Genomic DNA, 17980 nt, shown 5'->3' with positions numbered 1-17980 from the left:
TGTGTTTTGGGCACCACTTTGAACTCTGCACCTGACCGGCCCTGAGCTGCTGGTGTGGTAACTTTGGGGTTGCTCTGAACCCCCAACGGTGGGCTACCTTGGACCCCAATTTGAACCCCGTAGGTGGTTTACTTACCTGCAAGAACTAACCTTAACTTACCTCCCCTGTGAAAATTGCACTGTGTCCACTTTTAAAATAGCTATATGTGTTTTATGTAAAAAGTATATATGCTATTGTGATTATTCAAAGTTCCTTAAGTACTTACCTGCAATACCTTTCAAATGAGATATTACATGTAGAATTTGAACCTGTGGTTCTTAAAATAAACTAAGAAAATATATTTTTCTATACAAAAACCTATTGGCCTGGAATTGTCTCTGAGTGTGTGTTCCTCATTTATTGCCTGTGTGTATGTACAACAAATGCTTAACACTACTCCTTTGATAAGCCTACTGCTCGACCACACTACCACAAAATAGAGCATTAGTATTATCTCTTTTTGCCACTATCTTACCTCTAAGGGGAACCCTTGGACTCTGTGCATACTATTCCTTACTTTGAAATAGTGCATACAGAGCCAACTTCCTACACCAGTCCACTGGTTTCCTGAAGATCCTCATACCAGTCCTGTTCATGCTCCAATCCGTATTCGAAAGGTTCCTCATATTCCTTCCACTCCTCTCCTATGCCTGGCTGTTCTGAATAAGCCTCAAGCTCTGATCTGGGCCTAATCGGTGCTGTTGAAGTTGGAATTGGCGTTGTACGACATCGTTCTGGCTCCGGATCATCTGGAATGAGGATGGGGCTACCACCACCATTGGGTTCGGAAACACTATCGGATCCTGGGGTCCCCAACGGTGCAGAGGCCAAAGTCGCTGATGTAAAATCCAATGGGGCCCCTGCTGACCCTGCGGGGCCCGAAGCCCCACCGGAGGGTGCAGCCCGCTCAAAAACAAGGCACATAGCCTCATAAAATTCTTTGATTTGAGCGGAGGTTGCTCCAGTCCCCAGAAAAGGGGGAAGACGTGGAGTCGGCTATGGCAACGGCTCTGTGGAGCCGCGCTCGGAACGTCGACGTTCCCTGGACGCCTCATCGGCCAACAGGCGTGGGAACTCGAAGTCCGCTTGGACTTCTCCTTCTTCTTGTGCCCCTTACCCGAATGCTTTAAAGACCTCGAATGCGAGGAAGATGACTTGGGGCTCCTGGAGTGGTGCCGCGACCTCCTCCTAGAGCGGGACCGTGATCTCCTCGGAGTCGCGCTAACCGTAGACAGCTGCCGGACCGGTAGAAGCTTGAGAGATCTCTCTCTCAAGGCCTTCGGAGCCTTGGCCCGACAGTCGGAACACAACTTTGAATTGTGGTCCTTTTTCACATCCCCAGAGACACGCCTGGTGTGGATCTGTAACTGACATGATGCAATGACATGCACTACACAGTTTAAATCCAGTCTTTCTCGAAGACATCGCTCAGACAATAAAAAAAAATCTTCGAGAAAAACATTGAAAAAAAGGGTAGCTCTTTCCGGATCTGCGCTTAACCGACGTGGAAGGAAAAGAATTGATGTACGTGCATCGGGTGGTGCCTATATAGAAGGCCATGATGTCACAGATGGCTCCAACGACGCTCACGACACCACGCAGAGCCAGATGATGCACGCAGAGCCGAACGACGCCACCTGACGGTGGGCGCAGGGTACTGCTCAGCACAAACATTCCAGATTCTAAGCTGACCCCAGGGAATTCGAAGGCAAAGAATCTGCAGCTAGAAGTCTCGATCAGATTGGTATTATTTTTAATTACACCTGTGTGTTCTTCCATCAGTTCTTTTCTGTTTGTTCAGGCCAAGCTTTTGATCTTGTTATCCAAAGTCATCCAATCGGGGATTTTTAAAAGGATTTAAGAAGCTCTTTTTTTTAGACAAGTTGTTGCTGCGCATATATATTATTAATATTATTACTGTTATTATGCAACAACAATAATGAAAACAAGAATAACAACAACGTGTGTTTTCAGCAAGAGAATAAAATATGGATTTGATGTAGTTTTCAGATTCTTTCCACTAAACTTAATTTGATTAGCACTATTATGAGCCAAACAATCTGTTAGATGCAATAGGTAAATGTTCTTAATTATTTAATTAATTGCCATGTGTAACAGACATGTAATTAATCAATTAACAGTGCTCAATGTAATTTATGAAATAAGCCTGTACTGAGCCAGTGTACCTCTCACATATCTGTGGGAAAGAGTATTTCAAAATATTCAACATGATTAGTTTGTACCACAGGCCTAACACCTTAAGCCTAGTCCCTGAACACGTAAGGGCCAAAGGGAATCACCTCCATCAAATCTTTGTTAAGATTATCCTGGATGTCCTAAAATAATCTAATTTCATAGATTTTTCCAAAAGAAGAGCTCTGAAGTGATGAGGAGATAAAATTGAGCATTTTTAAAACCATTAATCACTAATGACAAGGGGTTTAAATAACAAAGTTAGCCAAAATAGTGCAGTTTACAAAATTTGTAGCAATACAAGTTTCACTTACCTCCTCTCGAGTCCAAATGCCAAATGGTTAATAAAAGCCCGTGTTTTTGCCATGTGAGGTTCTGATTTGCTTGTAAACTAAAAGAAACAAGATATGTACAAAACATTCAACAACATTGCATGATCTTGTATGTATAAAGTATGTTCGTCCTTGGAAAATGTAACACACACACACACCCGCCCTCACCCTCTCACCCCCAACCCTAGTGGCACTCGCCACTAGGTAGTTTTAGGACCCAGTTTCCATAGACGGAACATTTATAGTTTTGTTTATAACCTTGATGCTGCTTGACGAATCTTCATGAAATGTTCAAAACGTATATGTTGGTCAGTTCAGCTGCTGTCTTATTGGTTACGGAATGATACCTCAAGCAGGGGCTGAGAAAAACAGGGAGTGAGGGGGTCCCAAAACACGTTTTTCTCATTCATTTTTCCATAGGGTCTTTAGCCAAGTCTACTGCCCAAACCGCTGAAATGAATTACACCAAAGTTGTCAGGAAGCTAGTGCTTAATCTGCAGATTGTCCTTTTTGTGATCCTGTGCACAGGGCAGCTGCTGTTCAGGCAGTACACTGCGAGCAAAAGAGTTCACTATGGCATCAAGCTGTACATGCTGTGAGAGCTCTACTGGCTATGTGTACAGCTTGAAAGACTCCACTCTAACCACTGTAGGTTGCCTACCCACCCTAAGAGTCACAGGAAGGATTGTATGGGAGCTTCTCCAGCTACTCCTTCACAAAGGTTATAAACTTTAAATGGACAATTTCTATAAGGGAGTAGAGCTGTTCACGGCCTGCATACAGTTCATTGTGACCGTAAAGGAGCTTGTTTGTAAGAAGCTCCAGATATCCCAGAGCACTGCATTGCATTCCAACAAACTGCTCACAGTCAAGTTCGTGGATAGGCGTGATGCGTACATGCTCACTACAATTCATGATGAAAGCATTTCCCCTGTCACCGTTGATGGTCAGATGAGTGATGGTCACAAGCCCACCTGTATACTTGATGACAAGTACAGGGGTGGAGTAGATAAGAACGACCAGGTGCTTCAGCCATACAATGTGAGTCATAAAACTCAAACTTGGTACAAGAAACTGTTTACCCATGTGATCCAGATGCCAACATACAATGTGTAGGTAGTTTATTGTCAGACAATCACAGGAAGACTCATGTCTTTTCTTGACTTTCAGTTGTCCGTCGGTGAAAGTATTACTTCTGAGGAAGTTGCAGCCTCCACTTCATATGTTCTGGAGGACGTGACAAGGCTGCAGGAGTGACACTTTGCTGATCGCATTCCTGGAACACTTAAAAAGGCTCCACCATGTTGTTGCTGTAAATTCTGCTCTAAGCAGCAAAAGAGGCAGGAAAGTCGTGTTCACTGTTCCCAGTGCCCATCCCAGCCCTGTGTTTTCCTATTTGCTGGGAAATTGACTGAGGTGGCGCTGCTGTTAAGTAAACCTTTCAGTGGCTGCGCATGGATACCTACCTACCAAGGGCCACTAATTCGCTAGGCAAGCAGCCAAAGAATTGTAGTTCTTCTGCTTGAGGAAATCATGGGCTTCCTTACAGCCTGCTTTTATCCGCCATAAACTTAGGTTATGTGTGCTGATTGACAGTGCACTATAATGTCCACACTGCACATAATGGTGGAAAGAACATATGCCACGTTGTCATGGAGAACACGGTGTGGCAACATGTTAAAGGCCTGACTGGATTTTTGAAGTGCTTTATAGGAAACGTATGTGTACTACAAAAGAACCACCCTGATTTCCCACCAGAACCAGAGTAACTGTAGTAAATCAAACAAATGTCCCATGGGACTTAATCACAAACATTTCTACTTGCTTTGAATGTGTGCAAACTCAATTAGTAACTTGCATCATAACCAATGTTATTGAAAAGGGGTAAAGGGCACAATATGTTGTATGATGATTGTGAAAACAATCCTCTCACACGATATTCTATCCTGTACCTGTTTTTCAATAGCATTGAGTATGAGACAAGTTAGTAATTAAGTTTTCACACTTTCAAAGCAAATGTAAAAGTGTTGGTGAATGAGACCCAAAAGACATTTGTTTGGCTTATTACTATAGGGAACGTAGGCAGTATTCTCCAGCATATTTTCCTTGGTTTCAACTGTAGCTATGCAAGCTGAGTTTGAGGAATGAGGCCTCAGAAGGCATACTTGGACACCGTCAACTTACCTCCGCAAACTGGAAGTAGCTGGATTTAGCACAGTAAGTTGGCTGATGGCACATGAAAGACTTGTTTTCTTGAGATTCAAATAGACTGGGGTGAAAGGCATTGGTATAGGTTTATTTGGCAAACATACAGGATTAGTCAGGACTCTGATGAGGACAGAGACATCAAGGGGTAAGAAAAGCTCATGGTAGGTGTGCTTTCCCAGGGATACTGCATAGGTACGAGGTAGATAGTTTAGGTAGTACAGACACACATTCCATGACTTCATCTTAACATAAGGATTCAAACACATTGGTGTTGCACTTACCCAGATACCGAATCACTATGGCACATATGGGTAAAGGCTTGACCTGGCTGCCATGATTATCCTCTATCACAACTTATTAGATGTTCAGTTTGCTGTATGATAAGTGCATAACATTCACAGCACTGCATACAGTGGTGGATGGGATATGTGTAAACTTCTCACAGACCACACTGTGTGTCAAAAACTACAGTTCTTTTCTTTATGGAAATTTGGCAGTATACCTCAGCATGTTTGCATTTGTTTCAAAGGTAGATATGCTCACTCAGTTCAAAAAATGATGCCTTGGAAACATTTCCGAACACCCTCAACTTGCATCCACTAACTAGAAGGAGTTTGGATTTACCACACTGAATGCGCTAAAGATTCATGTCTGATATGTCTTTCTGAGCTTCATGTAACTGTTATGGGAGCCATTAGTAAAGGATCACAAAACATGCGTTCGGTAATGTTCAGAAAGAAGAAGGCAGTTACTTGACAGGTGGTAAAAGGTAGTCAAACTGATTCCATCCTGTGGCATATGAATGTGAAGGGCCCTTGTATGGCGGCAGCATGTTGATGTGAGTGCACGGATCGGTTGGATTAGGCCCGCAGCCGGAGGTATGCACATTTTTTAACACTAGACAACCAGGGTAGTGTGCCTTGCGTGGATCCCACAAGGTTGGCTTACTCACAATGCTCTACACACCTCAAACTCTGACTGAAATCACACTTTATCTTCCATTTCTGTGATGGAAGGTTCCAACCACTCTGCATTACCCGACTTGTGCCAATAAAAAATGCTGTCCTACTTGAATGGCTGGGCCTAGTGCATGCTACAGGAACGGCTCAAACCAAGGTCAATGGCATCCATCGCCAGGAACTTCCAATGACCTTGATTTGATCTGTTTCTGTCACGGGCACTAGGCCTACCCACACAAGTACCATTTTTATCAGGTGACTTGGGGTGCTGCTGGGTGGAAGGAAGTTTGTGGCTCCCTGCAGATTTCAGGACTTTCTATCAGAAATGTGAGGAGAATGTGTTGTTTAGTCAAAGTTTGAGGTTTGCAAGGGACTCTGGGTAGAAAAACCTGGTCAGAGCAATGCAAGCCAGCCCACCCAGGATACCCCTAAGTGTCTAGTTTTCTAAAAATTACGGATTGGTTAGGTTTCTATACGTGCCTGAGAAGCTAGGGTCCAAAGCCTAACCCACAATGAGAAAAAAGGGTCACTTTTCAGTGGAAAAATGTGATGTGTCCATTTTGCGTTTTGGGACGTTTCCAGTCGCAGGCACTAGGCCTATCCACAGAAGTGAGTTCCACTTTTATCGGAAGACTTGTGGGAGCAAAGAATAGTAGAACATTTGTTATTACCGAAGGATGTCTCTGCATTTGTGCCTTTCAAATGTAAGACAGTGATTAAGAAAAATTACATTTTTAAAATACCCTCTAAATCATATACTAGTAGGGGTACCCACAAACTCAGAGCTGTAGAAATAACTACTGCTCCTAAACTCCATATCTTGTGCCCATTTCAGAAATACATATGTTTCCTTAATACCCATTTTCCATTCTGCTTATTTTGCTATATTAATTGGTCTATACGCTGTACCAAATGAAAAACCATTGTATGGTGCAGCATAGCTGTTGACTCTGGGTACCTTGGGTTCCTACAAACCCTATATATCCCCGCAACCAGAGGGGTCTAGCAAACGTAATGGTATATTGCTTTTGTAAATTGGCCATCGTGACAAAAAGTTGCAGATAAAAATGTTGTCACAAATGCCAGTTTTTTCCTACTCATTTTCAGTATTTCTTTTTTTCTTGGGAAATCCTTGATGGATCTACACATATGACCCTTTGCTTCAAAATGTTGTCTACTTTTCAGAAATCTATAGCATCTCTGGAGCACCCAAGGGTTTCACACTGGTTTCCACCACAAACAGGAAGTAGGTTGAGAGCACAACACATAGGGAAAATAGCCTACCTCTTAGAAAAATGGCAAACTGTGGAACAAAATTCGTTTTTTTTCATTCAACTCTACATATTCTTTAAAGCTGAGAAGATGGAGACTTCCGAAGCGCAAACTGTTTGTGGATGCCATTTTTAGGAAACAAAACACAGTTTTATCCTTATTTTTCTCAGGACAATCAGTGCCGTACATCAGGTGAGCATTAGATTTTGGCACATAAGAAAATGCCAACATTAATCAGTTGGTATGTTCATAGGCAAGTACAAAAGCGATGTGAGGAACATTGAACATTCAATATGTCATCCCATACATTCAGAGGAAGGTGCAGGAGGGGGTAGGTGGAAGGGAAGTAGTGTTAGCGGTAGGGTGTATATCAGCTGTAAATACACAATTATAACAGTGTGCTAAACAGGCCTAAAATAGATGACTTGGGGATGCTAGTGATCCAGCAGATAATGCAATGTTGTGGGGGCGGTCATACACTGTTGGGGGCTCAAAGCCACAATACTGGCAAGGGACCAGTTCTTAGGATAGTAGAGGAATCGTTGCAATGCTCGCAGTTTTGGTGGTTTGAAGCAAGCAAATTAAATTTTGTTTCCAAGATAAAGCTGTTAAATGCATGGCTGTGTGCATCACGTAACTGATGAGTATCCATTCAGCATTGGTCATAGCTTTCAATTTCAAGTGCCTTAACACAAGGATTACTGTGTGGTATGTTGCTGGAAGTGGGTATCCCACTGTGGCTTTTATATGGCTGAGGACTTCCTTCCTAAAGACAGTGATTCATTTACAGGACCACCATATGTGGTGGAAGTCCCCACGGTCTAGGCTACAGCACCAGCAGAGGTAAGTGGCACCAGGTTAGATAACAGACAAGCGGGAAGGCATATAGTACCACTGATACGTGAGTTTACATGCAGTTTCCCTAAGGAAAAGACTGCAATATATTTTGGGTATGTCTTGCTAAAGCTCCTCCCATTGATTGGGCACTATGGCCCTCATTATGACCCTAGCAGTCAGCGGAAATATGGTGGAAAGTACTGCCAACAGGCTGGCTGTACTTTCCACCATATTATGACATTGGCGGTTTGGCTGAAGTCAAACCGCCAATGTACCACACCGACCGTCATTGCGGTAACAGCCGCCGGGATGGAGATATCAATCTCCAGCCCGGCGGCCATCACTGTACTGCCTGCAGGATAATGACCCCGCCTACCGCCATGGTTTTTGTGGCTTCCTTACTGCCACGAAAACCATGGCGGTAGGCACTATCAGTGACAAGGAATCCCTCCCCTGTCAATGATAGAGGTCTTTCCCACCCTCACCCCCTCCTCAGATTCACCCTCCCACCCCCTTCCTCTCCAGACCCCCCTTCATTCACGCCCCTCCCTTCACACATGAACACACACATACACACACCCATTCCCACATTAAACCATGCATGCATGCATCCATTCACACACACATCCGCACAAACTTTCATACATACACGTTGTGACGGGTTGACTTGTGATCACCCGCACACTTCCCGGACCTGTGCTGACTCTGCCCCTGGGGACCGTTGCCTGACACGCCTCCCGTGATTGGTGGGACTCTCAGGATCGGCGGGCCGCTGATGGGTCAAAACTACCTCCGACCGGACTGGCGGTCGTCGATGGTGTGGAGGAAGCAGACGGACGATCACGAGAGGAGAAAGAAATCCGGATACCGGAGGTCGACGAAGAGGAAGAAGGGTGGCGCTTCGAGACCCGGACACAGCAACTTCCGAATGCGACTCAGAGAAACCAGCTGGAGGCAGCTGACAGGTCCCGCGGAAGCAGGCGGCCGGGAGGACGAAACACGAACCCAGGAAACAAAAGAGAAAGAAGAGTGAAATCTACCACAACAAGAAATCACCCGTTCGCCCACCACCCATAGGAGAAAACCTTTAAACCATACCTGCACCATACCTCACGACTATCATCTTGTGCTAATAAAACACTGGTACACCTGACCAACGCGTTTGAGTATTCCTTCCACACGGGAACCGGTCACAAGTGGTGTCAGAAGTGGGATTTGGTAGAATCCCCACCATGGAAGAAAAGGCAACCATGGCCGACGTAATTGCACAATTAGCTGAAGGACAACGCCACCTACAGTTGATATGGGAACAACAAATGAAAGAAGCCAAAGAAGAGCGGGAGGCATTACAAACTGCTCTTAAGAGTCAGGCCACAATTATGGCCAATAACCAGCTGGTGCATGAAACCGCATTGGGAAAGCTGACAGACACTATCGCCCATACTACTGTAAAGTACACCCTAATGTACCGAGCAGTGTGTTGCAGCGGTATCAGGAGCAGGAAGATCCCGACTCATTCCTCACAAACTTTCAGAGGGTAGCCAGCACAGCTAATTGGCCCGAGGATAAATGGGGCCAGTACATCGCCCCTCTTCTCACTGGTCACCTGCAGTCTGCCTATCAAGCAATTAATCCAAGTGGGACTCTTCCCTATAGAGAAATCAAGAAAGCCATTCTAGAAAGAGTGGGCTTCGATAGTGAAAGCTACCGCACCAGATTCAGGCAAATGAAATGGCAGCATCAGGAGAACCCTTGCACTTTATACTACCGAATGCAACACGCAGCTGGCAGGTGGTTACATCCCTCAGAAAAATCCAGGGAAGAAATGTTTGATATTATAGTCTTAGAGCAATACCTGGATGCATTACCTTCTACTACTCGCAACTGGGTACGGCAACATCCCGGTCTCACTAATGAAACGGCTATGGATCTAGCCTGTGCTTATCATAGGAGTCCGGACTTCAGTGCTACCGGAAAAAGAGCTCCTCCCCTTCCTATCCGACCAGGTGTATCTAGAACTGTTACCCATCGACCAGTGGCGAGCCAGGGCTCTGACCGCCCTCAACCGATGGGCCCAGTCGGTTCCGGATACCCCGGCACAGGCCCTCAATGTTACAACTGCTCTGAATGGGGCCACATAGCCAGGTATTGCCCTCAAAGAAAAGACGCAGAAGAACCCAAGGAGATAGGTCTGACAAAAGGGAGAGTATTTTGGACGGGAGGTGGAAAACCCAAATATACCCTCCCTATCCTTGTCAATGGTACAGAAAGAATAGCGTTAATTGATTCAGGCTGCAGCCAGAGTGTTATAAGAGGGAATCTGGTATTACCAGGCCAGGAAGATCCAGAAACTCAAGTCCTAATCGCCTGTGTACACGGTGATCGACGATACTACCCCCTTGACACGATATGGTTGAAATGGAGTGAACAACCTGAGGAATTACAGGTCGGGGTACTCTCTAAGTTAGAGGAAGACATTATAGTAGGGACTGACTATGAGGGATTTCCTTCTTTATTAGAGAAGGCTGGACAAGAGCATGTGTTTAGGGACTGGTGGAAGGAGGCACCCAGTGGGGCGGTTATAGAGGACCTCAAACCCGTACGGGCTAATCTCAGTAGGAGACAAAAAAGGGAGCAACGGCGTTCTTATGGGCAGAATAACGTCTTCCCAGAGAAACTTAGAAACGCTGGAACAGTTTGTACGATCACAGGGGATTTCCGACAGAGTCCGAATGAAGACCCCACATTGAAGCATGCATGGCAACAGGCAACCTCCGGGGCAGTACAAAGGGTAGGTCCCAGATTCCTGACCCAAAATAATCTATTGTATAGGAAACCCACCAATTCAAGAGGGAATGCCCTGCAATTAGTGGTTCCCCGTAGCCACCGCCAACAGGTATTACAGCTAGCACATGGGGATAATGGGGAAGGCCACCTAGGAAGAGAGAAAACAGAGGAAGCTGTACTTAAACAATTCTATTGGCCGGGGGTTTATGGAGAGGTTCGTAGGCATTGCTCCGAGTGTACAAAATGCCAGCTATACAATCCCTCTAATACAAGACCTGTTCCCTTACAACCACTTCCAGTCATAGATATTCCCTTTACCAGAGTTGGAATGGATATCATTGGTCCTCTCACCCCTTCTACCAGAGGTAGACAATATGTATTAGTATTAGTGGATTATGCCACGAAATATCCAGAAGCCATTGCCCTCCCCAGTATGCATACGAAAGCAGTTGCCCAGGCAATGATAGAGTTTTTCTCGAGGGTAGGGTTCCCGAATTAAATATTAACGGATCAGGGGACTCCTTTTATGTCCAGACTAATGACTGAGGTTTGTCGATTGCTAGGGGTGAAACAAATCCGTACTTCCGTATACCACCCCCAAACAGACGGACTAGTGGAAAGATACAACAAAACCATTAAGTCTCTCCTACGGAAAAGTATATCTGAGGCGGGTAAGGATTGGGAAAAGAAACTTCCTCTGGTTCTATATGCCATTCGGACCCATATGCAATCCTCTTTAGGTCATAGCCCTTTTGAAATGTTGTTCGGCCGACAACCTCGTACGTTGCTAGATATGTTAGCGGAACAATGGGAAGATACTGAAGAAGAGGTCAAAGATTTGTTAACATATACCCGAGATTTCAGAGAAAACCTCAATACAGTATGGGAAGAAGCCCACACTGCTTTGCGTGCTGCCCAGCAGAAGCAAAAGCAGTTATATGACACCCACAGTGCTGTTAGAACATTGGCAGTCGGTGATAAAGCACTGGTCTTACTCCCTAGCACTGAAAATAAATTATTGGCTCGATGGCAGGGTCCCTTTGAAGTAACTGCCCAAATAAACCCCACCACTTATAGGTTATCCCTGCCCCAAAATGGCGGAAGAGAACAGATATATCATATCAACCTTCTTAAGAAATGGATAGAACCCACTGATGGACAAACCATCCATTATGTCACTGCCGATGTAAATGAGGACATTCGTATCCAATACTTTCACTCCACAATGTATCTAGCCCAGGAAAGCCCTGGATCAATCCTACTCTGACGCGGCCGTACCTAAACCAGCTACATCACTTGGTGACCCAAAATCAAGACGTATTTTCCAAATATCCGGAAAGAACGCCCTTAATCCAACATCCCATTCGCCTCAAAGAAAACACGGTATCCCGACAGAGACCGTACCGCATCGCTGAAGCCAAACAGAAAATTATAGAGAAGGAAGTCCAAGCCATGTTAGCAGCCGGTATTACAGAGCCATCAGCCAGCCCTTGGTGCTCGCCAGTCGTATTAGTTCCCAAACCCGACGGCAGCACCCGATTTTGTGTTGATTATAGGGGTGTCAATAACTTAACATACTTTGATGTCTATCCTATGCCTAGAATTGACGAGCTGATTGAAAGATTGGGTCAAGCCAAATATCTAACCACGCTGGACCTCACGAAGGGATATTGGCAAATACCCTTGACAGAGGAGGATAAAGAAAAAAACAGCCTTTGCCACCCCTTCAGGCTTATACCAATTCATTTTCCTACCGTTTGGGTTACACGGGGCCCCTGCCACCTTCCAAAGACTCATGGATGACATTTTACGACCATACAGGCAGTATGCAGCTGCCTATCTTGATGACATCGTTATCTATAGCAGAACATGGGCATAGCACATGTCTCACCTAGAGTCCGTTTTAAGTGCCCTTAGAAAAGCTCAGTTACCCGCCAATCCAGAGAAATGTAGGCTGGAGAAACTAGTATTAAAAATATGGGTTACATTGTAGGCGGGGGTAGAATAAGGCCCCAAGTAGAGAAACTAGAGGCTATTTCCCAGATGTCCTATCCAAAAAAAGAAAAAAGATATTAGGGTGTTTTTGGGGCTTGTTGGCTATTACAGACGCTTTATTCCCCATTTTTCAACAATCGCCGAGCCCCTTTCTAACTTGTTGCGAAAGACATGTCTCAATACTCTTAAACCTCTTTCAGATACCGAGTTGGGTAGTTTTGACAAACTCAAGACCGCTCTTACTTCTGCACCAGTCCTCTGTTGTCCTGATTTTGATAAACCTTTTGTGCTATTAACTGACGCCTCAGAGGTGGGCCTTGGGGCTGTGCTATCGCAACCACAGGATGATGAGTCTCTCCACCCCCTTCTGTACATCAGCCGGATACTTCTTCCGCGTGAACGGCACTATCCGTCTATAGAAAAGGAGTGCTTGGCCATTAAGTGGGCTATTGAATCTCTTCGATATTATCTGTCTGGCAGAACCTTTACCCTGGTTACCGACCATGCTCCTCTCACCTGGCTCGCCCATCATAAGGACACTAATTCCCGTGTGCTGCGCTGGTTCCTTTCCTTACAACCTTTTTCGTTTCAGATCCGGCATCTCCCAGGTAGCCAAATGGTGACGGCGGATTTTCTGTCCCGTTATCCTGCCTCTCCGTGTCTCGACAGTCCACTCTCTAGTGGGAGTGTTTGTGACGGGTTGACTTGCGATCACCCGCACACTTCCGGGACCTGTGCTGACTCTGCCCCTGGGGACCGTTGCCTGACCCAACTCCCGTCCTGTGATTGGTGGGACTCTCAGGATCGGCGGGCTGCTGACGGGTCAAAACTACCTCCGACTGGACTGGCGGTCGTCGATGGTGTGGAGGAAGCAGACGGACGATCACGAGAGAAGAAAGAAATCGGGATACCGGAGGTCGACGAAGAGGAAGAAGGGTGGCGCTTCGAGACCCGGACACAGCAACTTCCGAATGCGACTCGGAGAAACCAGCCGGAGGCATCTGACAGGTCCCGCGGAAGCAGGCAGCCGGGAGGACGAAACGCTAATGCCCGCCACGCTTCTGGAGAAGCGTGGCGAACCCAGGAAACAAAAGAGAAAGAAGAGTGAAATCTACCACAACAAGAAATCACCCGTTCGCCCACCACCCAAAGGAGAAAACCTTTAAACCATACTTGCACCATACCTCACCGACTATCATCTTGTGCTAATAAAACACTGGTACACCTGACCAACGCGTTCGAGTATTCCTTCCACACGGGAACCGGTCACACACATAGACATGCATTCACAGAACACTACATACACGCACTCACACATCCATACATGCACACACATTTGACACGGAACAAACACCCGCATACGCACGCACAAACATTCACACACACACACAACATCCCCCGCCTGCCTACCCTGTCGGAGCACCCACTAACCTGTGATCAGAGGGTCCTCCGGCAGGAGACGAGGAGGTGCTGCCAACAGCAGTGTCCGCCAGCAGAACACCGCCAGGCTGTTCTAATTTTCATAATATGGCTGGCGGTGGTCTACTACTGTGGCGTTGCTGCAGACAGCAGCTCACCTTACCGCCATCCGCCAGCATGGCCACAGCCGGATTTCCGCCATCCTTCTGGCGAAAATCCGGCTGTGGTCATGATTCGGCGGACGGCTGATAGCTGCGGCGACGGTCTTTTGGCAGTTGTCGCTGTGCCGGTGGGCGTTTTTTGCCGCAATTATCAAAATGAGGGCCTATGTCTCCTGCAGGTGTGGTCTCCCAACGCAGTTGGTATGAATGTGAGTAGGGGTTGTGGAATGTTGGAGGGTACGATACATCTTCGAGATAAGCCCTCGTGAGCCATCATAGGACTAGACCAGTGCCTCAAAGGGAGTGTATGGGCGAACTTCTGGATATACAGAGGGGTGTAGTGCCAAATTTCGCAACTGTAGGTATTGCAATCAGGCCGTTTCAGGTAAGTGGTTTTATATATTGCACTGGTCAAATGTCTTTATGTTATTCCCCTGGAAAAGATCGCACATCATTCTACAGTCTTTGTTTGTCCAGTTGTTAAAGCATGCGGAGACATTGATGGTGCAAAGGCAGGGTGCGAGCTATTGGAGTATTCGGTGAGGTGAAGGCAGTTAAACCCTTCATCAGTGCCAACCTATCCCATATATCCAGGATCGTCTTGTTCGGCATGGCGAGGTACGTGCCATGCGGCCTACCGTGGCAGGGGAGCCAGGGCAGATTCCACAGGGGATGGCACGCCACTGTCCTGTCCAAATGGAACCAGAGGCTTTCACTCTCCCCCCACAACCCATGCCAAAATATACCTCAAGTGTGCAGCCCAGCAATATTCCAAGACTTTGAGGCAACCCAGACCACCCCTATCTCGGGGCTGCATTAGAACAGAGGTAGAGAGGCAAGGTCTCTTTCTATTCCAAATGAAGGCTTGGAGATTCCGTTGCAGCCGCACAAAGTCATCCTCTGGGATCAGCTTAGGGAGGGACTGAAACAGGTAAAGAACTTGCGAAAGGATATTAATTTTAATTACATTTATTCGTCTGAGCCATGAAATGTGAAGAGGTCTCCATCTCCATATGTCTTCTATGAGCACACAATGGAGGGCCGGCCAATTTGCGGTACTCCAGGGTTTTAATGTTGCCATGAGATTAAGGCCCAAGCGTTTGATGGCTTCGGGGGGTTCATTGAAAGGGTGCAGGGCCTGTAAGGCATGGACATCCGATGCTGGTATCGGAAAATTAAGGTCACTTGTTTTGGACACATTCACTTTAAAGCCCGAGACGGCAGCAAAAGCATCAAGACAAGAGACCACTGCCAGGATGGAGGTAAAGGGATGTGTGAAAGTCAGAAGCAGGTCATCTGCGAACAAGTTGATTTGGTGGGACTGGACACCTGAGGGTATGCCCTCGATTTGCTTGGTACGACAAACTGTGATGGATGGGGCTCCACTGCCAGTGCAAATAAAAGAGGTGACAGGGGGCAGCCCTGTCTGGTACCACGGCTAACGGTGATAGAATCTGTGTGACACTCATTAACCCAGACAGAAGCCATGGGGGACACACAGGGTGCATTATTTTAGATATAATATTGGGCCCCAGCCCTATTTTGGCTAAGACAGAGTGGAGAAAGAGCCAATCCACCCTGTCAAACGCTTCCTCTGCATCTAACGAGAGAAGGCATGCCGGAATGTGTAATGGTTGGCCTCTTCAATCAGGTGAGCTACCCTGCGTATATTATCTGCTCCCTGTTTATTACGAATAAATCCCACTTGGTCGGGGTCTATGAGACCTGGAAAGCGGGGGCGTACCTTGGTCAGGAAAATGGTGGGGAGGAGGAGGTGAGCTTCAAATTTCCCTACTATATAATAGTAAAATACATTATAACAAAAGAAGGGCTCATGAGAGGCTTTTAAGGGGGCAGTGAAAAAGGAAAAGAGTGCAGATTGGTAGGTGTATGAAGTGAGAGAAATCACAATATTTTGTAAAATAACCAACACTTTTAAAGTCTTTCAAGACCAAGAGATGGAGAAAGAGTGAATGTGCTTTTTGTATGTGTATCTGTAAAAGGTCCTGGTGAAATCCGACAGACATCACCAAATACGACTGAAAGCACCTGCACCCCACTTTCACCTGAAAATACACGTATTGAGGGGGTGTAACTCCCCAAGCCCCCCCCGTAGTTACGTCCCTGCTGGAAGGTAATAGTTTAGCCTTGACACCAGTGTCTTGGTGTAGATCTTAGCATCAGTATTCAGCAGGGGGATGGGGCGGTAGAAGGAACAGAGAGTTGGTTCTTTGCCCAATTTGGGGATGAGGGAGATTTCAGACGTCGTCATTGATAGAGTGAGAACCGGAGTATAGGTGAAAGAGCAGGTGGATTATCAGCTAGGAGATAAACAATCGGTAGAAGCCAAACAGAAAGCCATCCAGCCCAGGTGTCTTGCCAAGAGGGACTGCGCAAATTACAAGGCGGATTTCATCTAAAGAGATGGGTGACTCTAACTCTTCCCCATGAGAGAGTGGCAGCGAGGCCCAGTCACAAGCATTTAGATATGTGTCAATGTTTGCTAGCGAGGTCTCTTCGCAGCTATAGAGCACCTGATAATAGGTGTGGAATTCCTTCTACTTGTCACATTCTGTGATAGGCCAGGACCCATCTGATCTCTGGATTCTGGTGATGTGGGCTTTAGCCTGCTGCTGGCATGCCAACCTTATTTCCTCCCTCATAATAATGTTGTTTAAGTGCTAAGGAGGATCGCTCAGCTCAATTCGACCTATGTGCTCGCAACTGTCCCAGCAAAATAGCCAGTTGACTTTTGGTATGCCGTTTGGGGTTCGCCTTGTCCTGCTGCTCTAAGGTTTTAATCTCAGTTGTCAGATTGGTATCTACTTTCCATGCTTCTCGACTTCACACAATAGCAATTAAGGAAATCACCCTACAAATGGTGGCCTTAAAGCCATCCCACAGAGTGTGCAGGGGCACATCCTATTCCGTGCTGTGGATGAAATAGTCACTGATTCCTTTATGAATTTCCGCCACATCAACTGGATTGGGAAGAAGCCAAAGGGGTAGTCGCTATCGGGATAGGCCACCTGATGCTGCTCTGGTGGGGAGTCATCTTGCTTCAATATGGCCATGATCTGAGATGGAGATGTCTAATAGCATGTATTGCATGGTATGCATGGTATGCATCCTGTGTGTTATTGGGGGCATAATAATTAAGCAGGGAGAGACAGTGCTTGCCACTCTGCAGGTGGAGAGACAGATATCCCTCTCTATCTGTTACTGCCCTGGAAATGTGTGGGCCAAATTGTGGTTTACACAGTATTTCCACCCCTAGTGTTTTGGAGTCAGTGTAGGCCCAATGTCATATGGAGTAGTGTGGGCGACACATCCTATACCTATCTACGGAGGTGGGTTTCTTGAAGAAATATGATATCAGGGTTATAGCATATAATGTATCCCCAAACTTGTTTTTGTTTATGTGGAGAGGTAAGGCCCTGAAAGTAGTTTAAGTTCTCCATGTAGACTCATTGGTGTGTGTGTGTGTAGTAAGATCAGGTCCAGATTGCGGTGACTGACTTTTGGTGACAATTGAGACTGCCCACCCCAATTCACAAATAGCAGTTTAGTTATTACTGCCTGTTTGTGGCCTCCATGGCCCATGGCATTCAGGGCAGAACTGAAAGGAAAAGGGATTAGCACATAGCAAGGAACAATTACGGGCCAGTGTAGCCAAACTTGTGTGTCCGTCGCTTTCAGAGTGATGTCAATCATTGCAAGTGGAGCCAGTGGTGGTCAGAGCCTGTGTTGAGTGTTTATCCATATCACAAAGGTGTT

At 46.2% G+C, this 17980-nt stretch overlaps 1 protein-coding gene across 2 annotated transcripts in view; it reads right to left on the bottom strand.

The window, feature by feature from the left end:
• The window catches only part of DYNC2LI1 (dynein cytoplasmic 2 light intermediate chain 1), a 271075-nt gene that overhangs the window by 67498 nt on the left and 185597 nt on the right, over positions 1–17980 (bottom strand). For both annotated transcript variants that reach the window (XM_069233995.1, XM_069233996.1), the window contains one exon: positions 2548–2624. In XM_069233995.1, coding sequence (XP_069090096.1) covers positions 2548–2624 — 77 coding nt within the window. The remainder of the gene's footprint in view (positions 1–2547; positions 2625–17980) is intronic.

This window comes from Pleurodeles waltl, chromosome 5 (genome assembly GCF_031143425.1).
Source record: "Pleurodeles waltl isolate 20211129_DDA chromosome 5, aPleWal1.hap1.20221129, whole genome shotgun sequence".
Classification (NCBI taxonomy): Eukaryota; Metazoa; Chordata; class Amphibia; order Caudata; family Salamandridae; genus Pleurodeles; species Pleurodeles waltl.
The sequence above is the reverse complement of the archived record's forward strand: the minus strand, read 5'-3'. Positions and strand labels throughout refer to the sequence as shown.